The sequence below is a fragment of the Stegodyphus dumicola genome, chromosome 4 (assembly GCF_044657685.1).
Source record: "Stegodyphus dumicola isolate Sdum_Otavi_A_Nest chromosome 4, ASM4465768v1".
In the NCBI taxonomy this organism is placed as follows: domain Eukaryota; kingdom Metazoa; phylum Arthropoda; class Arachnida; order Araneae; family Eresidae; genus Stegodyphus; species Stegodyphus dumicola.
The window spans coordinates 33166114-33187534 of NC_140771.1; the positions used below are offsets into that span (position 1 = coordinate 33166114).

At 31.9% G+C, this 21421-nt stretch overlaps 1 protein-coding gene across 1 annotated transcript in view; it reads left to right on the top strand.

The window, feature by feature from the left end:
- Window positions 1–833: 833 nt before the first annotated feature.
- The window catches only part of Fer2 (basic helix-loop-helix domain-containing Fer2), a 31965-nt gene continuing 11377 nt past the window's right edge, over window positions 834–21421 (top strand). The window contains exons 1-2 of the mRNA XM_035358821.2: window positions 834–1239; window positions 16285–16614. Of these exons, the coding sequence (XP_035214712.1) occupies window positions 972–1239; window positions 16285–16614 (598 nt within the window). The 5' untranslated portion in view covers window positions 834–971. The remainder of the gene's footprint in view (window positions 1240–16284; window positions 16615–21421) is intronic.

A 21421-nucleotide genomic window follows, 5' to 3' on the forward strand; every position in this document is an offset into this window, starting at 1 on the left:
TTTTTCATAAATTCCTTTCCTGTTATTAATAAATTCACAGAAGAAATTAATATTTTCAATCCGGAGTATGTTAATTTTTCAAACCTTTTACGTGATCGTGCAAAAGTAATGGTTGAAATTACGTGAATATATTTCATATTATAATGAACAAGCAGATCTATTGTAATTTTTTAAATACCTGTTTAAACATAGCAGCAAAAGGTTACTTCATCTTCTTCATCAGTAACTGGGAAACTATTTCTAAGATTAGCCAGTTTCGAAATATTACCAATTTTTTAAATAATAAAACATTAAATGTGCTTCAACATGCGTATTTTACAATAGCCACTTTTATAAAAATAAGCCAATGAGAACTCAATTACTTTAGTTATTGAGACTTAAAACTATTGTAATCATAAGAAATTTAGCTCATTAATATTCATCTGCAACGAAAACAAAGTAAAAATTTCCAGTTCTGTAACAGTATTTCAGAACTTAATATTATTTTAGTCTTCGCAATACACATAAAATATTTGTAATTGCATGCCAGGAGGCAAATTGGATTGTGACTTAAACTTCCTCCTTTCTCAAATCGATTCCAATAAAGGAGCGTCAACCAAACTGATCTATACGTATCGATTGCCTCGCCTACCAGCTGCCGAAGCACCGCCTACTTTTCTCCTCTGCTGTACTCTTTCGAGAACCACCCTCTATCGCTTCTATTTCTCCGGCGTCCAATGGGAGCGCTGGCGCACTCCGCTCCGGCGATTGGCCAGCTGATGGTGACACGTCCTCTTTTCAAGTATAAAATGAGAAATGTCCCGCTCCAGGGCCAGCAAGCCATTGCTGTCAACCGCAGCTCCCCCTCTGCCCGAGGCTTCTGTTCCTCGCGAGAGAGAAAGTCAGCTTGCTTTGAAAGGACCCTCAAGGGTCCATTTTCATAATTTCGCGCGCGCGGGCCCTCTTGGTCTTTCTATATAAAAGAAGAGGTTATGACATCGCTGGCCCACCAGTCCTATACCGGCAGCTTCGCGCGTGGGTCGCCCGAGTTCGAAGGGGAGTTGTACGTGCAGCATTACTCAAGGGGCGGCGAGATGCCCCCTAGACCTTGTCGTTATGAAGAGTCGTCGCCGCGCGACAGCCCCGAAGAGAGGCAGACGAGCAGCGGTGAAGAAAGACCGGCTTGCGATTACGCAACTTCTTCTACGACACATGGTATGACAACATCCCTGCACCACCAGTATCCTTCCTGCCTGTCCGGTGAGTTGTGATTCCTCTTCTCCTTCTGTTCCAACAAGTCGTGAAGACGACCCATTCGAATTATCCCTCAAAAGCGCTCAGGTTTTATCCTATCGAAATGCGCCTTTCGAAATAGACAACTACGCCATAAGCATTTCTTTGAAAATAAAGCTCATTTAAAAGTCTTAAGAGAAAAAATACTTGAAAAATTACTTTTCTAAAACTGTTTTAAGATTGCAGTGAAAAACTCACTTTTAGCGAAATGTCGCAGCTATTGTCTTAAATCAAACAAGCAAGAACTCAAGAAAAGCATTTTAGATATCAAACGAGGGCCCAAAGAATATTGTCATTGCTGTCAATTCATTTTTAAATTCAAATTATCTTTAATTACAGATCCTATGCCAAAATTGGGTGCCGAGATATTTGTATGAAATGGAACAAACATCAGAACATCATTAATTATGGCAGATGCTGGATGCTAACAAAAAACGGTTACGATGCATGGTTAGGTTTTTTTTTTTTTTTTTTTTTTTTTTTTTTTTACCCTTCCCGAGGTGTGTTTCTTTGATGGTGTTTGATTTCTTCTAGAAAGTAAATCAAAAAATGATCCAACAGTTAAAATTGTGGGGCACAAAAAATTCTGAGCCAGAAATAGATCCTTGACGAAGACTTTTGGAGACTTTTATATATGTACTGGAAATAAAATCCAGTTTTTTTCAACTGTGCCCTTCGCAAAGACAGCCTTGTAGAGAGTGAGATAACTTCGGTGCGCTTCACTGTAATCAGTTAGCAGTCCTTATGATCATATAATTTTCTCAGCCTTATTATACCTCTGATGACAGTTTAGAAAGATTACTTGAAAAAAAAGAAGTGAAAAAGTAGGCCTTTTTTGTATGAATTATATGTAACCATCTTAGAAGTTTAAAAGTCAGAATAGTAAGATTGTACCCAATTGATCAAAGGAAGATTTTAAGAACCTCTTACCACGCAATCTTTGTTTAACTGAAGTAGCTATACTTAACCTAAGAAGGTTTTCAAAATTTTTTACGGGTTCTAAAAACAGTTTTTAATGTTACATTTACATTTTGATTTCTAAGTGCTAATCTATGTTACATTCCTCTGTAAATTCAACATACTTATTTTAAAGTAATACTTATTTTAAAGTAATATATATGTCACACAGCAAACATTATTTTTTTTTCATTTTGAAATGCTTTATTCTCTCTTAAATAATAAATAATATAAAAATATTTCTAAAAATTGCGGAAGTTTTTGTGTTGACTGGTAACCTTTCCAAAAATATTCTAAGTTTTTAACCCTGCCATCTGCATTATTAATTCCAAAACTATATACTGCTGTGTTTATAAAGTCTATTTTTTGAATTAAAGGAATAATAACGGCTTATGCATATAGACGAGTAGATTTATTTGGGAAAGAAAATTTCATTTATTTTCTCAATCTGGAAACCTTAGATCACACCTCTTTAAAATTTACCATTACAACTGAAATAAAAATAAAAAAATGTAAAAAAAGTTAAATTTCTAAAATCGTGCAAATATTTTTTCCTCTTCATATAGTAAAATCTGTTTCTCCGAATTCATGAAAATAAGTATGTTATTAAAAAAAAACACATCTAAAAATTTTAATTTTTTGAATGTTTTTTTACGTAAAATAACAAAATAATATAAAATACATATCAAAAGCATTTAAAAAAAAGGTAAAAAAGAAACGAAAAGAGTATTGCCACCTGTACAAAATTAAAAACAGAAATTAATATAAAGTCTTCTTATATAAAACTAGAAATTTTTTCATGTCCATTATGTATTACATTGGATGAAGATAACCACTTATTTAACACAGAATTAGAAATTTCGCGGTGGACCAATTATGGAATGTTATATACCTCTTTTATTTGTGATAGTCATGGTCTGTTAGATTTTTCATATAGAACCACGTGATATAAAATACATTGCTACAGAATATTGCTCCGAAAAGTCCAAGTAAAATTATATTTTACATGATTGACTTGCACTGTACTGAGCACTCGATGCCCTTTCATTATAATTTGCGATAAACAAAATGTCTCAATGTACAGTCGATTGGTAACAGTATGTATTTATTACGAACAAGAGAGGTTTTTTTTTTTTTTAAGTGTTCTAACTTTTTTTTTAAACTTTCAACAAACAGAAATTCTCAAAACAGAAATTCAGATGAAAACTCTTTAGCCTTTGCAAATAAAACAGAACAAGATTCCTCTTTGCCATCCAATGCTTAAAATCTTTTTAATTCCATTAATCAAATTTCAAAATTTTTTTAGATAATTTCACTATTCAGTGGTTAAATTCTCGATATGCGCCGCAGCCACTTCTCGTTCTTGTACATCTGGTGGTACGCACTGTTCTTTAATCTTTCATAACACTCCTGCAATGACAATTCATTGACAATGACAATTTGACAATTCATTTCGGGAATATGGTAATGTATCGTAGTTAAACGTAATGGAATTTTTTCAGACTCCACTAAAGACGTTTCTAATGTCATAAAATTAATAAATCTGTAAAAGAAAACTGACTGGTATGCCTTTTTCTTTTTCTGTAAAATATACACGAAAAACTGTCCTCAAAATTTAACGAAACTATTTTCATTACTAAGAATGTCATAATTTAGAATGATAAAATTTAAGAGCATTCATTCTAAATTTACTCCTTATGCGACAAAAGAGTCATTTAAAAAATATTTTGAAAGGGAATTTAGTAAATAAATACTGTTTCCTAACCCTGCTCCACATCAAAAGCAAGGAAGCTTAAGCCTTTAGAATTTGAGTATACTTTTTTTTTTTCCCAACTTTTCTCAAACACAAATCGTACATTTTGCTTCATGATATAATTATAAATTAAAAATTTAAATTATTTTTTCATTCTGTTAATAAATATATTTATGAAACTAGTTAAGCAAGAATCGTTTATACTGAAAAACAATCTATTAAAAGGTGTTATAAAGCACATTATATGAAATGCAAGTAAAATAGTAAAATTGAATTTTTAGAGTATGTATTGCTGAAATAAAGGAAAAACTTTTGATAAATATTAAAAGAGTTATTTCCTTAAACTTTACAATAATTCAATTATTGCACATAACTCAACGTTTTCCAAATTTTCAGCCTTGCGATCCATATAGATATACTAGTTACCGCGCTGAAAAAAGGGAGAAAGAAAATAAAATAATAACAATAGCTAAATATCTAAATTGTTAATAAGTAGTTAATATTATTTATGAACTGATCATCAATCATAAATAAATATCCATAAATACAAATCAAATGAAAATTTCAAAACTTTTCACGATTACGAAATTAGTTTCAAAACCTACTTAAGAATCGCGACTTACATTTTAGGAATCTTTGGCATAGTATATAGCACTATAAAATTCTTTTAACTGCTACGATAATGGCATAAGTTAAAATATACTAATATTTTTCAAATAAGATAGAAACTATATTAGAAGTAATGGTAAATTCATCTTATCATCCTTATATAGTTGCCATCGAAAAGTATCATAATATGTTTATGAAACGAAAACTTTTTATAAGCTTGCTTTTAGTTCACTCAGTTTTATTTAGTTTGGGCTGAATTTTGTTCTCAATTTTTAGCCTACTTCTAGGTAAATTACAGAGTACCAATTTTGTACGCCTTCCTCCTCCTGTTTCTCAATGAAAATGCAAGGTGTTAAAACGATTTATTTCAAAATTCGATGTAGCGTTTTTTTTATTTAATGTTTAAATACGTACATATCTTCGTTTTACGAATAAACTAAGCATATCAAAATTTTATTGTTTGCACCATCAAATACAGTGGAATAAAATCTTTTCAATGAAAATTGTAGGAAAATGTAACTTAATTTCTGGATTTCTGGCGAACTTTTGAATATTTGTAGATGAATAATGTTTGATTTTTAAAACTTCAACATTTAAAAATGTATGGGATACAAAATTTTGAAATTTCACGAATTATAAAACAAACATTTCTTCCTTTTCTTTATATTTGTTAGAAAATATTGGTAAAATTTTCAAGATAATTGGAAGAATGATAGGTTGCGCAGACTGGTAATATCATCCACTTTTGCTTGAGCAACACTGTCTTCGCAAATTGCAAGCAGTAGCCCTTTTAAAAAATAATTAGCTATATATTATATGTGTATGTAACGAAGAAATATGAATGTAAAACATTTAGATGCATTTCCTTTCGCAGTGCCGAGACCTAATACGGGAAAAGTTCGCCCTCGGAATTAATTTAATGCAATTTAATAGCATGGCTCACTTAATATTTTCCCCTTGATGCTCTGTAAGTATAAATCCTGACTTAGAAGTGATGTATAAAAGTGCATTTGACATATGTTACTTTTAAGTATTGATATTATAATTAGATAATAATTTCTGGCGCAGCAAATTATTTCCCACTATATTCCATGTTTATTCAAGTCACACAAGACTAAAAGTTCAGTAATAACTCATAAATAAAATATACCTAAAATATTCAGTATTACAACAGAATTCAAAGTTATCAAAAATTATCCAACGCTATAGGGGGAGCAACGCAGGGAAGTAAACTTAAATATTTAAGTGGATTAACTCGGAAAATTAAATATTTTGCAATCAATTACCGGTTAATCGGTCTCTGTCTTGAAAAAATGTAATGTTTTTTATTGTAGAACGATAGAAAAAAGTAATATCACAAACAGGTTAGAACAAATCTTATCTGAAGCACTTTTCAGTATTCTTATTTACAGGCGTTCTTATTTTGAAAATATTTGTATATGCTTTATTAATTTAATTGTTTAGCAACGTGGCTTGCACTTTTAATAAAATATTATTTGTGTGAGTGATCGTCACTCATTTACTTATTCTTAGCTGGTGTGGTGGTATAGACATTTCTTTAAATAATACGTAAAACTGTATTGGATAAATTTTACAGCTAACGTTTAGAAATTTTAATCTATGTTTCTGTTGTATAATAATTTTCTAGTTATTTTGCTTATTGTAATAATGGCTGGTTTGAATTATTAATTACCATTTAGTATCGTTATTTATTATATATTTGGTTTCTGTGCTTAGAAATAATCATTTTTAAACGTGTATCTATATAATTTTGATTTTTTTTTTGTTAGTATGGACTTACAATTTTTACAATTATATAACAAGAGAAATTTAATGGATTGATTTTTTTAAATACTTAATTACTATGAAGTTCTTATTCTGCTGTTTAAAATATATTAAAACAGTCTGCAAAATTATTAACAAACTTCCAAATATATAGCATGTGGCGGATGTATAGCATATACATCCACATGCTATATCTTTGAAGTTTGATAGCTAGATATATAGCATGTAATATATAGCTAGATATATAGCATGTAGCATGTAATATATAGCTAGATATATAGCATGTAGCATGTAATATATAGCATGTAGCATGGGATATATAGCTAGATATATAGCATTCGATAGCTAGATATAGAGCATGTAGATATATAGCAAATTTGATGGACTTTATAAATTTGATTCTTCGCTGCTGGTGTGAATTTTTTTTAAACAAGTGTATAAAACAGTAAATGGGCCAAATTAGATGTTTACATCTATCCAGATTTCTTTCGGCCTTTGAGTTTATCAATGGTATGAACTCACAATTACATAGCAAATGAAATCTTGCAATATTATTCTTTTGATGCTTAGTTATTCTGAAGTCGTTTCGCTGCTGGTATGAACTTTTTAAATCAATTCACGGAACTATCAACAGCCTATCACTTATACAGCACATGGAGGAATTAAAAGGATTGTTTCTGAAACATGTTTAATATTGTTAATCATTTTCTATTAGTGTAAACTCTTTTAAATTCAACAATAAAACAAATTCAAATTGAAATGTTTTGTATCATTATTTATTACATAATTAACAATCGTTCTTCTCATTATTGAATCTCAATATTTTTATTGTAGCATCAATGTTTTCCAACATTGTTTCTCTTTCTCATCTTTTTATCCTGCATATTTTATCTTATCTGAGCAATCACGCTCATTAATTTAGTTCTAATCAGTTATAATTATAATTATTATTTATTTAAAAAATTTTTAATTAGCTTTGTATTATGTCAATTTCGTAACAGTCTTACTATGTTACTGTCTATTTATCTGTTGTTAGATATAACTTGAGTTTATCGTTCTGTACTCTGTAAATCGGTATTCTTTTGAATTTTTATCAGTTTCAGTAAATGTTTGCCTGAACTGCAGACCCGATCGTTTGGCCGTGATCTTGCTGGAAATAGATTTCACTAGATAGTTTGCTAGAAACTTAACATATTGAAATTTAATCGTTTGGTGGTGTAATGTAATGTAATGTTCACCGAAAATATAAAATGGAAAAAAAATTGCGTAAGATAGCAGTCGTAGTAGCAGACGATATCTGACAAATGATCATTGTCAAAAAAAAAATTCTAACCCATTAATTTTACTTAGCAAGTTTGAACTCAGTAACATTATTCAAGTTATCTTGTAAATGTTGCACTTTAAATGCAATTTTTAATTTCTTCATTTCTATGATGTTTATTTTTCCGTTATTTACAATGCTTTCTTTTTGTTTTGAATAATTTCTGTAACCAAATAAACTTCCTCAGATGAATCTGCATAAAAATGCAGGAAACTGTTAATAGTTCTTTATCGTTAATTATAAAGTGCTTGTTCCTCTTTCCTGTGCTTTTTTTAACTTTTTAACTTTGATTTTTAATTAACCCTCAAAGTTGTTCCCTATCCCGGTTAATCGGAAGTTGATTGTATAACCTGTAACTTTTGAAATTCCATACTAATCTTCACTAACTTCTAACAAGTTATAAACTTCTCATTTACTCGGTTAGCTAATTAGATATAACACTAGGTAATGTTGCCAATGCAAGCCAACTAATTAATAATTTCTCACATTATTTACATGCTATTCAATCTGCAATCTAATGAAAATGAACTGAAAAATAGAAAACACAAAAAAGAATTGGTGTAAACTACGTATTTAAATGATCCGTTCATGATTATATAATTTTGGAAATCTTAAAAAGTAATTTATCTGAAAGTAATTTATATAATCTTTCTTAATTTCGGTTTTAATTGGGTGAAGAATCAAACCCGAGACTTAAAAGTTGCAATTTAGTAAACTTAGTTTAAAAGGTGTCTTTTAATTTTAAATCTGCTAAAATTTTAATCTTAGTGAGCTAAGAGAACGCTTATGGTTTTAGTATTCTGCTGTAAACAAGGAATGATTAAATTATTTACATGTTTTAGTGATCAAATTTAATGTATTAAGTTTTTCGGGGGGGGAGTGGATACATTTAAGTGAAAACTGTTTAGATTTTCTATATGTGGTACATCGTACCCAATTTGTAATTTCTTGAAAACGTTTCAGATTTTCTGATTTCTTTAGTTTTATTTTCTTAAAAAAATATTTAAATTCACTAGATCCTTAATGTATTTCTTTGAAAACCGTTTAGAGTTTGTAGTGGTGTGCTGTGGCTGAAACTTTATAAGATTACATCTACAGTCCTGAAAGCGGTTTAGATTTTCTAGTTTATTTAGATATATCTTTTTGAAAACTGTTTAGGTTTGCTGGTTATATGTTGTGGATGAAACTTTACGTTGATACCTGTTTATGCAACGTTTAATAACTGCTTTAAATCATCGTGCTGACTGATGGATTACATATTTCATAAATAAATAAATAATATGCATAAAAGTATTATAATATTATATTAATAATCCTCTCCATGATCACGGAAATTGATGCTATTTACAAAAAGTATATATTGCAAAGCAATCAGCGAAGATTTCAACAATTTAATCTCCAGGAAAGAAAAAAGCAAATCCTTTGCCTTTTTTTACTTCTTTGTACAAAGTAAAAAGGAAGTATTGTAATCGCGAAAAGTTTCACGCAGTATATTTCAAACGAAAATATCCATTTTGATCGCTATCGAATGCAATTTAACGATGTTTCTGCGTGACATGTGCGCATAAGGATAGAATAAAAGACTCTTTTCTTCCAAAAAAATTATAAAACTGCTTTTAAATGAATTCTGAAGCTAATTTTTCGTGTCGTCTGTACGTACGTATTTCGCATTAACTCAAAAACGACTAGCCTCAGAACGTTGAAATTTTGTATATAGGACTGCTATAACATGTAGAACATGTAGATGTGCACCTAATATTTTAGTTGCAATCGGCCGCACCAAAAGTATATAAATATATGTATATATATATATATATATATATCTGATATATATATATATATCAGATCACTGAGCCGGGTAGTATATATATATATATATATATATATACTACCCGGCTCAGTGATCTCTGCTACCCGACTCAGTGATCTCAGTTTCTTTACTCTTATCTGTTTGTAAATTGTGCATTTTTTGCTTTAAAAATGATTGAATTATGTTTCTCTTATCTTCCGGTTAAGGTTTTTATGCCTTTAGTAAATCTGCAAGCAATATTTGTACAAATAATTATCAACAATTTAAAAGCTATTGAAATGAGGTTAAGCCTAATTTTTAAATAACATGGCGGCCATTGATTCTTTACATTTGAAACAGCAGACTAGTGGATTTGTTGCCAATCTAGAGAAACTTGGCTTCGCAACAACAAAGATAACGCATTCATTTATTATTGCCAATTAAATCATGCTTAATTCTTTCTGGAATTTTTTCGAGGAAATAAGCGTTTGAGATTTACTTTGTAATTTTTAATATAGATATTTTGAGTTTTTATGTATTTTTGCCTTCTCGCGAAGTGAGAACTGAATTAATTGAATGAGAAATACTGAATCGTCTGTGAAAAACTGTTTCTTTTTTGTTGTGTTTGCTTAATTTCTTTTATACATCATTCTAGCTTTATTATAGTATTTGAATAGAACATGTGGCAACGATTAGATAATTCTATTCTTTAAATGATAGAAATTTTGTGCATTATGAGTTATAATATGAAAGAAGTATAATACTGTTAAGTGAATCTAGCGCCAGAGTGTCGTTATGGTAAAAAAATAGAGTGAATTTTAAAGAGTGCATTTATTCTATTGTGGTTTATGCGCTATCAACGAAATAGATTTAATTCAATCCAATAAGTTTAAATGAAATGCAATAAAAACGCGTATAATTTAATATTCCATACAAAGAAGTCATGTGGTGTACACATAAGATTTTTTTAAATAAGGCATATTTTATAACTTTCTCTCTTCAGTGTTTGTTACAACATAATTTACACGGAAGTCTTCATATCGTCTTTAAGCTCGAAAGCGGTGCTTATCAGCAGCACAGGCATAATAATAATAATTAATTTGTGACCCAAAACAATTTCGCTTTTTTTTTCTCAAACTGCTCTAAAGATTGCTGGAAAAACATCTTAAATAAGGGGGGGGAAATATGAAAGCTTTCAAATTTTATATTAGGCTGTTATCACATCTATAGACGCGCGCGCTTACCCGGGACAATTCCGAGAAACGAGTTTCTAGTAGCACGGCTTTAAGCTGCAGGCTTCCGAGAAATGTTTCGTCTAGCTAGGAGGAACGTGTCCCGGCTACGAGCAACATTTTAGAACTTTTCCCAAAATGTTCCGGCCGGAGACGTGTTCCTCGAACGTTCAACCAATCAGACGAAAGGTCAGCTTCTGAAGGATCTAGGTAACTTTCAATATGGCGATGGCTCTCACTGTGAAGTGATGGACGGTGGAAATAGAGGCCGATTTAATTATTGCTGTTTTGTTGTAATACAACTGCCTGAGTCATTTTTTAAATGTGTATATATTCATTAAATATGTAATCGTAGAAATTTCAGAGTTGACATTATTTTACGACGTTCTTGCATTTCGGATTTGTTTACAAATTGTTCGTAGCCAAAAGTTCGCCAAATTTGTCGTATTTCGTGCTGATCGTGTATTATAACACTGTTATATAATAGAATTTTATTTCTTAAATTTAAGTTGAATAATTTTTTAAAATCCGTTTGTATATGCGCGGCTTTTCTCCTAATTACTTATCTTTTAAATTGTTAACTGCTTAATCAGTGACACATTTTAAACAGCATAAAAGATGCATAAAAAGAAAAGCATAGCTTATGTAATAATGAGAATACTCATTAAATTTGTCTATTATTTTCATGTTATTAATGAAATACTTTTTGAATTATAAATACATTAGAAACTATACTTTTATTGGAAATGCTACCTATTGAAACATTGAAAATTTATGGATTTATTATTATGCATGATGAAAAACATTTGTATATACATTCATTAATATAAATCTTATTCATTACATTAATACTAATAAATATATATTAACAACTTCTAAAACATCGCATCTCTCTATCTGTATGTAAATATATGACTTATTAGATGTGTGTATATATATATATATGTATGTATGAATACAAAAATGAACATTGCCAAGAAGTTTATTTGAAGTTACTTTTAATTCAGATAACGATTATGTAATTGGCAGAACTATAGTTATCAGTTCTTTGCAAATTATTATGGGTATGTAATAATCAGTTGAAAAATAATTGATGAGTATTTGAGTACTAAAGAGTGTACACATTTTGTTATTGGGTTAATTCATAATTATATCATACGTATGATCTACGTAATAAAAACATGACTAATAAATAATAAGAAATGTAACAGCTGTGCATTTATAACATTTGATTACTTAAAACAGCGCACAACTGATTATCACCTTCATGTCTGTTTACACAATGAATTGCACTTTCCAATTAAGTGCACGGGCCTACTAGTGGCCGAAGCGTCGTTGAACACTGGTAGTTCTGTCTCAGGTTAGAATGCCGCGAACGGGCTGGCTACATGACGTTTCCTTGGTTTGCCCCATTTGTAACTGGTATACGAGCCAGTTTTAAAAAATCTTCTACAAAGGGATCCCTCCTGTTGTTATCCCTCGAGGCTTTGCGGTAATCACATAAAACCAACTGAGCCCACCAGCGGCCGAGCGGTAAAGTCGCTGAACACTGGTAGTTCGGTCCGAGGTTCGAATCCCGCGAACGGGCTGGCTGAATGGAAGCTTTCGTGGTTTTCCCCATGTGTAACGTGTATACGAGCCAGTTTCCCTTAGAAAGTCCTCCCCGAAGGCATCCCTTCCCTTAGGCAGATAGCCCTAGTGTGCTTTGCTGTAATCTCAATAAATCAAATCATAAAACAAACTCATGATGTGAACACCTAATTTCTAGAGTTGGTATAATTAATGTGTTTTAGGTATACTACCGAGTGTTCTATGGGACAGTAAACAACTCGCACATGTTTGATTGCTCATGTATTCATATGCTTTATTTGATCTTCATTTTGATAAATAGTATCTGCTGTCTGTGAGGAGGTAAATATCAGCCATATAGATTTTTGTCATTTGAATGGACAAAACATTAATTATGAGCCATAAAGTTAGTCAGAAAATGCTTTCACCAGGTCACAAATTTTCCAGTGAGCCATCAAATTTTCATTGAAATGCAGACAACAGAAAATACACATAAGCGATGTGTGATAAATAGACTTATCCAGCACATGTTTTTAAACTATTTTTAGAGTGTATACAGAATTTGGCTATTACTGATGTAATTGATTGCTATAACCAGAAGTGTGTTTATCTGTTACATGAAGTGCCAGAGTGGAGATCAAAGTGATTAACTTAATAGCAATCACCTTTCTATTATCTTCCATTATTAACAATAAAGTTTAAAACGAAAAGCGTGTGAGCGATACAAAACAACACGAAGAAGCGAATGTCACTTGAAAGGAAACGTCACTTTCGCCAATCTGAGCGATAACTGATTCTTGTTTGGCTTTCAGCCTGTTTGCCAAGTGAAGATGGTAACCCTATTTTGCCAAAGGCCGTTTCTCAGAACTGTTGCTACAAACGTTTTGTCCCGGCAACAAACAGCTAATGTGATAACGGCTTTATGCCCAAAGAGGGGTATTTTTTTAATTATTATTTAAAACAAATTTAAAATTTAAAACGAAAAGCGTGTGAGCGATACAAAACAACACGAAGAAGCGAATGTCACTTGAAAGGAAACGTCACTTTCGCCAATCTGAGCGATAACTGATTCTTGTTTGGCTTTCAGCCTGTTTGCCAAGTGAAGATGGTAACCCTATTTCGCCAAAGGCCGTTTCTCAGAACTGTTGCTACAAACGTTTTGTCCCGGCAACAAACAGCTAATGTGATAACGGCTTTATGCCCAAAGAGGGGTATTTTTTTAATTATTATTTAAAACAAATTTAAAATTTAAAACGAAAAGCGTGTGAGCGATACAAAACAACACGAAGAAGCGAATGTCACTTGAAAGGAAACGTCACTTTCGCCAATCTGAGCGATAACTGATTCTTGTTTGGCTTTCAGCCTGTTTGCCAAGTGAAGATGGTAACCCTATTTCGCCAAAGGCCGTTTCTCAGAACTGTTGCTACAAACGTTTTGTCCCGGCAACAAACAGCTAATGTGATAACGGCTTTATGCCCAAAGAGGGGTATTTTTTTAATTATTATTTAAAACAAATTTAAACATTTTGAGTGTTGCCTTTATTTATTAAATATCACGTTCTTTGCCCTTAATCCACATAAAATTCAATTCAACAGCAATATCACAAAATATGCAAAAACAGCATATCTATGGAATTTCCAAAAGACAATCTTGGCTCTGGAAATATATATATATATATTTATTTACAGTGTTGCCGCTGCTCTCTTTGAAATCGTTGATTTTGTAAGTCAAAAATTCATTAAAATTTTACAAAACGTGAAATAGATAATAAAACAAATTCTAAATTCAAAATTCTGGCTTCCAGGTGCCCATGTTCGGGCGGAGGATTAGTTTATTCAAAATTTGATGGCTCTAGGTTCCGTCGGTTTTTTCACAATGCGTGAAAAATACTTACATTTAAGCACATTCGCCTTTATTTAATTTCTTTTAAAATAATGCAGGGCGATAGTATTTGGCGGCAACATTTTGTAAAATGGTTCTGCCTTTTTACAGGGATTCAACGCAAAATCCCGATTTGAGATCCGAGCTAACGCTTCTTTGGTCTAAATTTTCAGAGCAAAGAAATTTATCTGAAAATTGCAAAATACAGTTTTTTAAGCAAAAAAATGACATCTGTATATAAAATTATATAAAATATGTTTCCTCATTAACAATCAACGTCACAAGTACAGATATAGGTTGACCATATCTGTCTTCTTGGTTGGACTTCAAGGAACGTGCGATATTTTTTTACTTATATCTTACATTTTCTTGCAACTTTCGTTTACTATTATTCTTGAGTTTTTTGTCGTTTGTGTGTATCTGTGTGTGTATGTGCGATTTCTTATCGTTTCTCACAAATTTTATTTAGTAATGGCGTTTCAGAATCTCAGTTCTCATGTTGTAGAGCTAGGTATAATAGCAATGAGAAATATTTTTGATATTTAGATTAATTAACCTATAATAATTTTACCACAAATCACAAATTAGGAACGCAAAATTCAATAGGAAAGAATAGTGAAATCTTCGAAAATTGGCATTTAATTCAACAATTTTGTGAAGATTATCAACATAATTCCTATCACAGAGGAAATTACACAGAATCTGTTCAAAATAACACTGCTTTTTACAGCACACAAGTCTAGTCACTGCTATTATTTTAAACCTTCATTTGAATTTTTATTTACTGTACGTATTTTCTTATAAGCCGTCTTACAGTCTTTACTGTTCTAGGAGCTGGTTTACATTTAGAGTAGAGTAGAACCGCAAAAAGTGAAATAGAATTCAACACAGGAGGGGAAAACAATGTCTAGTTTTCTTAAATAAAAGTAATTATTCAATGTAGTGTATTTATATTGAAAGAAATAAATACTATACATTTAGAATAAGCTGTTTATTTATAATATATAATAGATTCTCGGCTAAAACGATTTTCTCACATTTATCGTATTTTTCTCCATCCCGGGTTAAAAAAGGACATATCGGGTTTCCATTATGTGTTGCTGTTTCATAATAAGTCATTTTGTTAGAATTGAATATCCTCAACTAGTTTATACATGGCTTTTATTCACAAAAATTTAACTTTGATCTGAAGCTGCTTTGGGTAATAATTAGTACTAATGAGAAATGGGACATTAACAAATTCGTACCCTCTCTCTTTTTTCTCACTATTCAAATATTTCAAGCTTATTTATTTATTTATTTATTTATTTATTTATTTATTTATTTTTAGATAAATGTTTTAGCTTTGCAAATATTAATTTTATTGAAGTCCTGTAGACGTTCAACTGACATCATTAAAAAGGTACACAATTGCTGCAATTTATTAGAACTCATTCGCAATTGCATTCTGTAATATCATACAGTGGCGGTCCTGAATGCCACACTCTTAATTTTTTGGAAACAATTTAGCGTTTTATGTCTAAAGATTATCTGTACTAACACTTAAAATAATTTTTCCTTTACATTTGTTTCAATTTAAAAAGACTAAATAAAAATGGGATGGAGAGGAATTGTTATTCAAATATTTTTCTCGAATTTTAGTGAGAAAAAGAAACTGAAAATTCAAGAATTTTAAGTATTAAATTTAATTCATTTGTTCATTACTTATTAATTATAAATTCTTTATTTATTCATTTACAAAATTCCATTTGTAACTTTTTTAATAAATGGAGAAATACTGTTTAAAACTGAATTCTTATATTTGTTTTTCATTAATCGCACCTTCTGAATTTCGCTTTGATTAGAAACTTTTAACATTAAATAAATGTCGTTATTATAATTGTCATTATTATTATCATTATCATTCTTACCTTTATTGTTAATATATATTATTAATATTTGTAACATCGTCATACCGTAACTACTCTAATAAATAATAATAATAATAATACTGGTATTACTGATTATTATGAAGGATACGGCTGTTTCGAATTTTAAAGATCCGAGCAACTTAAGATTGAGATGATTTGCAATTCGTTCCATTTTCGGCCGTAATGTTCTGTTTGTTTTGTTTCAGGAGTGCACGGCGACGGCAGTTACTGCGGAGGTGGCGACTACGGCTCCGGCTTTCCCGGAAGCCCGTACAAGGTCCAGCGTCATGCGGCGAACATTCGGGAACGCAAGCGCATGCTCAGCATCAACAGCGCCTTCGACGAGTTGCGCTGCCATGTGCCCACTTTCCCTTTTGAGAAGCGGCTATCTAAGATCGACACCCTGCGCCTCGCCATCGCCTACATCGCCCTACTTAGAGAGATCCTTGTCTCCGAGTACGACCCCCTCACGCACATCGAGAAGTGCCTCAAGGGGGAGCTGAAGGGAGAGCATGCGGGGGAGTGGAACACCAGCGGTGAGTACCACCTTTGCCTCGTAATTTTTTTTTCCACCTAAGAATGAGAAAAAAGTTTTCGATTTGTGCTATTGTGGAATTCTTGTTAGAGAACGGCAGAACTTCTTTTACGGTTGAATCAGCACTTTAATTATGAAGCGAGTTAGTATTCCAATTAATCCAATTAATGAACTTGCGCCTGAACCTTAAGCAGACCAGCCAAGTGTAAGGCTTTGACAAATGAGCAAGTTTTAAGCTTCATTAAACTTGTAGAGACATTAGGATTTTTTGGAAGCAAGACAGACGATAAATGAGCAACCCCTTCGCCGGGAATCGAACCGCGGACCTCTGGAATACGCGCCCAGCGTGCTGATCACTACACTACGAAGGCATGCTAAGAAGGTGGGAGAAATACATTATATACTCCCCCTTTTTAAAGGGCGACTGGGGGTTTTAGGGGGCCCAGTCGCTAAATCCTGGCTGTGGAGAATAATCATCCACCACCCTTTTTAGTTCGAGCGCCACTGTAGAGACATTAGGAATTTTTTTTTGGGGGGGGGGAAGTAGGAGAGATTGAAAAATGAGCAACGCCTTTGCCGGGAATCGAACCACGGACCTCTGGAATACGCGCCAAGCGTGCTGACCGCTACGCTACGAAGGCATGCTAAGAAGGCGGAAGAAATACGTTATAAACCTATTAATATAGCCTTTTGCTTATTTTTATCTTCTTCTCCGATGCTTTTTATAGATCCAAACTAACACAGTACAATAATAATAATAAAAAATAATAATAGAGAAGTAGATCATTGCGATTTAAAAGAAATATGAGAAAGAAGAAGCAGTAAACTTGAAAAATTGCCTATGCAACTGGCGGAAAACGAGCCTGAGAACTCAGTTTTTAGTTAGATGTGCTGAATACTACTCCAGTAGGACACATCACAGGAATGTCTTTAATTCCTCTGTGTAACACTTAAGTATAATTCGTACAGGAATGTCTTTAATTCCTCTGTGTAACACTTAAGTATAATTCGTTTTTTTTTTTTTTTTTTTTTTTTTTCCAAGTATCCCAGAACTTTTGTCTATTTTGAGTTAATCTTGGTAACAAGAAATATATTCACTTTCAACTTTTCACATATCGAGAGTCGATAACTTGTTTCAAACTAATGAAATGATATTTTTTAATTTTGACTCTAGGATTCACAATAAAATTCTGTACTGGTACTACAATGAAAAGATCCATTCATTATTTACATATTTCAGACAATGAAATTCCCATAATTTTAACCTTTTTGAGCTAATTTTGATTACAAAAACAAAGTTAAATACATCTTTAATTTTCTTTAGTCGCCTGTTTTGAAAATTATTAGAATATTTTCCAATTAAGATTCATTTGATTCATTTCTCTACTTCAATTAGAGCGGAAAATTCCGCCTCGGCCAGCGCAGTGTCACAAGTGACAATGCTTATGAGCACAGTCAGAAAATGTGTTTTAATCAAGCGCATCAAATGCGCATCATTTCAGTCCTACATGAGGAGTGATCAATCACATTAAGGAAAAGTTCTTGGCAAGTGCTTTCTCTGTGATGCTCACCATATTTCATCGTGTAAAGCAGGGGTCGGTATACATTTTTTAGAAACAGCCAGTTTGTAAAAATTTTAGACTGGGCAAGCCATGAAAATATGAATGAGTAATTTTCTCATAGAAGGAAGCAAAGGTTCTTTTTTTATTATCCAGTGCTACTTTTACGTAATATATATGTACATTTTACTAACTCTTAACCCCCCTAAAAAAACCTAATAAAAAAAAATATCTGAAATGTTTCAGATTTTAAATTATGTCCAAACGGGCGTTTTTTTAACATTTTGTGTGTTAATTTTATTTATTAAATATCACGTTCTTCGCACTTAAACCATAAAATTCAGTTCAATAGCAATATCGCAAAATAGTTTTAAAATCAGTATATCTTTGAAATTTCCGATACAGAGACTCGCGCGTTAGAAATAAAAATGTTTCCTGTACAACGTTGTCATTGCACGCTTTGAAATCCTTCAGTTTGTTACTCAAAAATTCGTTAAAGTTTTACAAAATATGAAATCGATAATAAAACAAATTCCAAATTTCAAATTTGTTCTTCCACATCCCCATATTGGTAGTAGGATTACAACATTCAAAATTCGATGGCTCTATGTACCGTTGTTTTATCACAATGCGAGAAATATACATTCATTTATGCATATTTGTTATTTTTTAATTTCTTTAAATATAACACACGGCGATAATACTTTGTGGCAACGGTTTCAAAAGTGATTCGCCGTTTGTAGTGAATCGACGCAAAATCCCAAAACGAAAACAATAATCCTTCAAGAATAAAGCCCCTTTGGACTAAAAAGGTTTACATATTAAAAATGTTATTATTAAATATCTCAAAATTTCTAAAGGGAAAAATGTAATTGCTTTTTTTGAGATAATAGTATTTCATCGTACTCGAGTTCGAAATTAGTAATTCCTATTATTAAAATTGCTTGAAAATGGTCATCTGTTAATGGTGATCTGAACTGCAATTTTATATACTTTATTTTCAAAAATATCTTTTCGCATTGGTAAGTACTTCCAAATACGGATATCCATTCCCGTACGTATGACTTTAATTGAGCGTATTTATCTTCCGAAAGATATTTATAAAACTGATTTAGATCCTTTTTCTTTAAACACCACTTTTAACATATAATAAAGCTCGAACAGCTATAATTCTCTCGAATTTTGAATGACGTAATCCTCCTACTAATATGGGGATGTGGAAAACCAAATTTGAAATTTGGAATTTGCTTTATTATCGATTTCATATTTTGTAAAACTTTAACGAATTTTTGAGTAACAAACTCAAGGATTTCAAAGCGAGCTATGGCAACGTTGTAGAGAAAAATATTTTTATCTGCGGCTGTTTGCGCTTTTTTCATAATTAACCGCCAGTGGCCAAGAGCAGCATCATCTACAGGTTAAACTCGCAGTAGTTGTACCCCTGATCAATCCATCACGATCAACGGTTGGCCTTAGTGACCATGCTAATGAACATACACAAGTAAACTATTTGATATGAACCCTTTCCTTGGTTTTTTGTATTTAAAAAAGAATGGACCACAGATGTTAACTCCCGTACAATTAAATGTACGATTAGCTGTGACTTATTCTTTAAGTAGCTCCCCCATGATTTCTAAGCGAATACAGGTTTAAATTTGAAGCATGTGTTTGGTTTCACTGCCGCCAAAAAGTCCATGACTCATCATTTTTTGATCTACGGCTTTCAATCCTAGTTTCTCCGCTATATCTTTTCGTATGAAAGATCTCTGAGCACCAGTATCAAATAATCCTCGAACGATTCCTGACTTGTCATCATTGATGATTTTCACCAATACAGTTAACAATAACGTTGGAGAATTTTTTGGTGACAAAAGAACCTGTCCATCCGATTCAGACTGTTTGTCTTGTTTTGATTGATTTAGTTGGACACATAAGGCTATGGTGTTTTTTCTTGCATATAATACACTTTAAATAAGCTTTGCAGATCTTAGAATTATGTCCTGGTTTCAAACAGACGAAACAAGCTCCCCTTTTCTTCAATGTTTCCCTTTTCGCCTCCAGTGACATCTCGGCAGCTTTAAAGCATTCTGAGGTATTATGAAACGACTTGTTTCAAAATAAACAATGCTTGCCATTTTTCTCAGCTCTTTGGTTTTCATTAGATACAATACAAGCTGCAGTGGGAATTTTTCTTCCGTTTTAAATTTTTCAAATTGATCATTCGCAAACCCTGATCGAGCAAGTTGTAACCGCTCTTCACTTTCGACTTCCAAACGGAGAAATTCTAATAAATTTCCTAAACATGTTCATCTTGTCTTTATTTTCTACACGGTTATGTTAAGATTGATAAGAAATGATAAGACCACTCCTTGATAAGAAATTCTTGCAGAGCTGATTCTACTAAAGGATGCAACATTGCTTCATATTTTTCAGACGTTACCCCTAAAGTCTCTAACGCTCGCAGCTAAGTAAAATTTTCGCCACTTTTCGCTTGCGTTGGAACTAGACTTAAAAGTTCACGAACATAAATTTGAATTAATAGTTCATCTTTAGCAAAACGAAACTTCAGTTGTTCACTAGCATTACAATAGTTTTCGCCAAATGGTGGAAAACTTGCAACTAAATCTCTAGCCGATGAACCTTCTTCAGTTGCTTGTAAAAGATACTGAAATTTGTCATCTTCATCAATGCTATCATCATCATGAATTTTTTTAAAATGTCCCCAGAATCCTAGCCAATTTTTAATATTACCATTAAAACGTTTCAATTCTAACTTAGGAAAACGGAAATTTCGCTTAGTTTCAGTTACTACACTGGAAATATCGCCTTTTCTTTCAGTGGTTGATAACATTAATTAAATCAACTTTCGTTTTCATAGCAACCCAATGATTTCGATAGCTTTCCGTTAAGTCCATATCATTAGAAAATTCATCTTCATTACAATTTTCCATTTCTAGCCAGATTACTTCAACTTTTTCATCTAACTGAAATAATTTGTCAGCTTTATCATTAAATATGTTAAATACAGATATCAAATCAATCTTACTTACTGCTTCATCTTTTAGAACAGTGTCCACTTCTTTCAAAGAAGTTGTGAAATATCGCTGTAATTGTGTTCTTTCCCGTCTTAAATTATCCATAGTCCTGTTGCACGGACGCCAGTATTTTAAAGGATTCGAATATAACTATGGATTTAATATGAAAAACACTTTAATTGCAGATATTTACAAAATTTAGAAGCATTTATTC